This window comes from Leptonychotes weddellii, chromosome 8, assembly GCF_054177405.1.
Source record: "Leptonychotes weddellii isolate Sample4059 chromosome 8, ASM5417740v2, whole genome shotgun sequence".
NCBI lineage: Eukaryota > Metazoa > Chordata > Mammalia > Carnivora > Phocidae > Leptonychotes > Leptonychotes weddellii.
In genome coordinates, this window is record NC_138376.1 from 39,899,911 (window position 1) to 39,905,891 (window position 5,981).

At 41.7% G+C, this 5,981-nt stretch overlaps 1 protein-coding gene across 1 annotated transcript; it reads left to right on the plus strand.

The window, feature by feature from the left end:
- The first annotated feature begins 212 nt into the window (after positions 1-212).
- Positions 213-4,781, plus strand: IL17A (interleukin 17A). The gene is made up of 3 exons (XM_081827571.1): positions 213-390; positions 1,594-1,810; positions 3,052-4,781. The coding sequence occupies exons 1-3, from the start codon at positions 213-215 to the stop codon at positions 3,287-3,289; spliced, it is 633 nt and encodes a 210-aa protein (XP_081683697.1). The 3' UTR covers positions 3,290-4,781.
- The last annotated feature ends 1,200 nt before the right edge of the window (positions 4,782-5,981 follow it).

Genomic DNA, 5,981 nt, shown 5'->3' on the forward strand with positions numbered 1-5,981 from the left:
ATATACGCCCATAAGTAGATGATACCAGCTCATCAGTAACGCGTCCTTGCTCAACTTCTGACAAATAATAGTTCCTTGAAGAATGAAGAAAGGACATAGTCTTTCGAAACATGAATTTTTGCTCTTTCCGTTTTCCTTCAGAGGTAGATACTACCCGTCATGAAGGGGAGGTTCTTTTCTGACCTCATTTGAGGATGGAACGTTTAACGAAAATGGTGTCATCCTTTGAACCACTTCAATACGTCAACATAAGTGACCACAGAGGAGCGAAGTCCTATAAAAAGGGGCAAGGTAGTGCTACAATCTGTCCATCTCGAAGCAGCCACAAGCTGATCCATCGCCAGTCAACTGGAAGAAACTACAATGGCTCCTGTGACAGTTTCATCCATGGTGAGTCCTGCACTAATGTGCAATGCTTTTGTTGATTTGGTCCAGATAATATTTCTGGACTGCAGGCATGAAATTCTGGATTCTAACTATGGAGATCCAAGAATGCTGCATACATAGGATAGGATACTAAAGCTTTGGTTGATACTCATCATTTTATAGCATTTTCAAGAACTGATACACATCAGTTTGAAAGATGAGATTAAAACTGAAAGATAGCTAGATTGGGGCTAAACCACATGAGAAGTGTCACATGATGCTGTGCAGTGAGAAAGAATGCTTATTGAAAATCTGTTTTTCTGAGTACAAGAGATTTAATATAATTCTCCCACAGCATTTTTCTTTATTCCATAATAAAATGGAACACTATCCTTGAGGATTTAATTAATTGCAGCACTGACTTTCCTTTCCATTATTCTATTATTATACCACAGGCTTCTTTTTAAAGATTTATTTATTTATTTATTTTGGGGGTGGGTAGGAAAGAGGCAAAAAGAGAGGGAGAGAATCTCCAGCAGACTTCCCACTGAGCATGGAGCCTGACACAGGGCTCCATCTCACAACCCTGAGATCATGACCTGAGCCGAAATCAAGAGTCAGACGCTTAACCAACTGAGCCACCCAGGTGCCCCTATTATACCATAGTCTAATACACCAAGCCTACTTACTCTAATAGATACATGTGTAACTATGGTTTAGAGTAAATGGTCTTTATATTTTTGAAATATTTAACTTAATTGATTACAGAATCAATATATGTAAATTTAGAAAAACTGGAAAATATACATAAGAAAACGTAAGGGGGGGACCAGTTTGGGGTTGAATGACTGCCCAGCATTTCTAACATGAACACTGATACGATATGACATGCATTTTCTACAACCTTTTCTTCTAAGGTGAACATTTGACTTCACATAGGGTTTCACAGAATGTTAGGACCGAGATCGATGACTTGCTATTTTTACTAAAATTACTGCCAACCAATAAAAAATGTGTCTCTCTAAGTCAAAAGAAGAATGTTCAAGACTAGTAAACACTCCATAGTCTTAACCTTATTTTGGTCATATAACCAGTTTTTCATCTAAGTGATCCGAAAATTTATTGTAGATTGCCCTGGAACATAGAATGTTCTCCATGATTAACAATACAATACTCTTTACAATTTGTTAACAAAAACCACATGCTAATCCGGTGTCCTACCTCTCCTTTCTCCCATTCAGTTCCGGGTACTGCTGCTGCTGCTGAGCCTAGTGGCTATTGGGAAGGCGGGAATAGCACTCCCACAAAATCCAGGATGCCCAAATACTGAGGACAAGAACTTCCCTCAGCATGTGAAGGTCAATCTAAATATCCTTAACCAGAATACGAACTCCAGAAGGCCCTCAGATTACTACAACCGATCCACTTCACCTTGGAATCTGCAGTATGTAATGAATGGCTCCCGATAAAAATCTCTGTATTGTTCTATCTTTTCTGCAAAGGACTGCCAGTTAAGTCACCTTGAGGATGATTTTACTCAGAATCATCAGTCAAATCTGGAAGGGCTATTGTGCAAAGATTCTCAAATTTTATTCTACAGACCTCTTTGATAGAGCACAGGACCCCTTCTCCTGCATAATACCTATCCATTAGATCTCATTGTCACTGACACCAAAAACCCACTCACGTTAATGGTGGTCATTATTCTAGAATTTATGATACCCCAAGTCTATTGTTCATTTACTTTTAAAAAAATAGAAATTTATCTTGGGGATTAATGCTTGAATTCTCTTTACCAGGCCTTCCATTGCAATGATTTGTTGAAAATAACTAGTAATTAACTGGGATTTTTGTGCCTTTCTCTTTTTGGTTGTATTAGCAGTTGGATAATATAGTTTGAAACCCAGTGAAGGAAATGTCATGTTGGATATTTCCACCCCTTTTTGAGTCAGACAAACTTGATCTATATCACCAACAGACCTATATTTGCTGTGTTCTTAGTACATCTAATATTTAGACCCTATTAAGATTAAATACAAAATAGTTTTTAGTGCTTTGATTTTGTGTAAAAAAGCCTCAGTTATGTGGTGACTATAGATTCACCTGACCGTGATTTTCTTCTACTCCCATTACTAAGAATAGTTCAAATAAATCAACTGAAAAGTCAAAGCAAGTCATTCACTCAGCTGGAGGAGAGAGGGAAGAGAAGGTTGTAGAGGGGCTTAAGCTTTTGTTTCCAGCCCTTCATGTCAGCTCTGGGCTCTATCCCATGAATGTGCTGTCAGATAAAATTTTGATGCATTCCCTGCTTCAAAGCCAGACTTCATTAAGTCAGATTAATGGCTATCATATTCCTAGATGATGCCCTTGGCCTTTATCAAATATACCTTAAGAAATTGTCCTTTGTATCAAACTTAAATCCCCTCTGCAGTCTAGTCTATCTTATTTGGTTCATTCTTCAAAGAAATTGGGGGAAAAAATGATCATTCTCTTCTATAACATTTCACGTGCCTACAAATCCAAGTTTTCCCCCAAACTACTTTTTCTGACTAGCAGCCCTTCGAGACTTTGCAATGCCTATACTTGGTCACCCTGTGAATTTGCCTCCCTTCATTTATTCCTATCTTATTTCCTTCCTGCTTTACCGGGTACTTACTTTATCCCTCACTTTTGTCTCCCCTGCAGCCGCAATGAGGACCCTGAGAGATATCCCTCTGTGATCTGGGAGGCCAAGTGCCGCCACTTGGGCTGTGTCAATGCTGAAGGGAAGATAAACTACCACATGAACTCTGTCCCCATCCAGCAAGAGATCCTTGTTCTGCGAAGGGAGTCTCAGCACTGTCCCCACTCCTTCCGGCTGGAGAAGATGCTGGTGGCCGTGGGCTGCACCTGCGTCACCCCCATTGTGCGCCATGTGGCTTAAGAGCTTCTGGTCTAACCCAGAGCAGTTAGGCTTTCTGGAGGAATAGACCCAGCCCCATTTCTGACCAAACTCACTAGGGCTCTTAAACTGGTTCACCCAATTGAACTTTCAGAGATAACACTTTTGTGCAGAGATAGAATATGAATGATCTTTCCCTCTCCCCAGAGATCAAAGTTTTGACTGAGTACCAATTTGCTTTTTGTGTGCTTTTCTAAGGGCTTTAAGTTATTTATGTATTTAATAGACCCTGAGATAACTTTGGGGCAGAAGATTCCATTTTAATGAATTACATGCCTTATTTTGTATTGTTTAAGACAAGATTCCAGACTTGAGAGTTTTATTATTTAACAGGTAAACCTATATTTATATGAACTATTTATGGATCTATTTATGTTTCTTAAGTCTTTAGAGAAAGGTGAAAGAGTGTGATTATCTGTTCTGCCTGGGGAAATCCTACAGAGAATTTAGTGGCGGTTGAAAATTTCTGAGTTTGTACTACATATGGTTACAGGATTTTTTCCTCTTTGTGTCTTAGGAGTGCATGACATGGCTGTAAAAAAAACTAAACCTAGTTTCCTATTTATTAATTTTGTAAGTTGTTGAGGTTTCACAAGAGAGATGGCAAGTCCAGCTCTGCTCTGTTAAACCCTCATAATAAAAAAATTTTATAATAAAGTTTGGAAAGAAAATTGGTTTCCTCATTTTTTCTCATTAAAAGTCCTTCAGAGAGCCCAGCTCTTCCCTATTTGAAAGAGTGTGCAACTTTGCTGAAAGAACAAAACAAAGCATGTCCTCGAGTAATAGCACCCCACCCACCTCAAGTCCTCATACTCAATGTCCAGTCTCTCCCCAAACTCAAGCTTATTTTGAAGATTAATGCCAACCGGAGATCTAGAGAGGAACATTTTTCCCCTCCTCAGGCCACACTCCAGGACTACCCCTTCTGTTCCTGGCCTCTGATCCCATGCTCCCCAGAACACAAAAAAGTGCCACTGAGGCAAAACAAACTTCAAGTATGAGAAATATTCAGCCCAAGTAAAATAAAAACTGAATCATATTCAATTCCAGAGTAGTTTCGGGTTTCGAGTCATAACCCTGTTCCCCCAACATAGCCCGGCATGCTATCTTGCCCTACTTCTGGAGGCCCCTGGAAATTCTCAGGCCAGTCCAACCACTCCTTGCTTGGTGAAATCCATCTTGTGGGCTCCTTCATTCTCCTTCTCCCCCATGCTCCAGAGCCATTCAGAGGCCCGTGGCTTCTCTCTGCTCCTTTTCCAGTTCCAAACCCAGGGGTCCCTCCTTCCAGTGTCATCTGTGTGCTTGCATGGATTCTCACCGCCATCTCCTGTCCTGGTCCTCATACAAGAGGTCCACAGTCAGCTGCCACTGGCCGTTTCTTAGCACCCTCATGCTTTATAGCCTTGTTCTCAAGTCCTGCTGCTCATTTCCCAGTTTTTCCTGAATGGTGGTAGTGAAAATAAAAATTCATTTCCGTTTTGGGATGGAGGGCTGGAAACAGGCAAATATACCCACAGTCCTGACCCACTCTTTCCCACTAGACCGTATTCCTGGGAATTCTGTGGATGGGGAGAAGCAGTTACCTTCCCCATCTCCCTCCAGTAGGTGCTGCTTTTACTCTGTCTTCACTTTGCCCCGTTAGCACCATCATCTGCCCAGTCCCCTAGAAATCTGGGAGGCATCCCTGACGCTTCCCTCTTCCTCTTCCTTAGTCCTAACACCACACATCACCAAACTCAGTAAGTTTCACTTCCTGAACATTCTCAAATTAATCCTAGGTTCAAGGCGTCATCTTTTCTCATTTCTCTCCGTAGTTACTGCAACAGCTTCCCATCTGTCCCGGTGGCTACAGCTCCCGTCCTCCTCAATCCCTCCTCCATCGTCTGTCTATGGCACAAAAGCAGACAGGACAACAGTCACCTTCCATAATCTGGCCCTGCTGCTGTGCCTGCATTACCTCATGTGCTTCCTCCTTGATGTTTACCCTGTAGCCATTGTGAAATCCTTGAACTTTTCTTGAACTCAATGCCTGCATCGTGCTGTCCCCTCTACCTTAAATGCCTTTACCACCTTCTCCCTCCTGTTCCTCCATTCATACCCTGCTGTTACGGTCTGAATGTGTATGTCTCCCCCAAAATTCGTATGTTGAAACCTAACCCCCAGCATGATAGGATTAAGAGGTAGAGCCATTGGGGTGATTAGATCATGGAGAGAGAGCCCTCATGAATGGGATTAGTGTCCTTATAAAAGAGACCCAGGAACTCCTTCTCCCCTTCTGCCAGGTGAGGATACAACAAGAAGTCTTCAACTTGGAAGGCCTTCATTCAACCATGCTGACCCCTTGATCTCAGACTTCCAGCCTCCAGAATTATAAAAAATAAATTTCTATCGTTTATAAGCCACCTAGTCTGTGGATTTTTTTTCTTTTTACAGCAGCCCAAATGGTCTAAGACACCTGCCCTGGCCCCCTACCCTATCCCACTGCTCTATCCATGCTGTAAGACTCCATTAGGTATCATCTCGTCTCAAGAGCCTTGCCAGACGCATCACTCCAGAGTAGGTCCCTCTCTTCTGGTCTCTAAGAGCACTGTGGGTATCGTTTATCACTACTCTTACATATTATGTTGGATTTATCTATTTAACCAGTTTTTGGTCCCTTGAGAGCCAAACCATT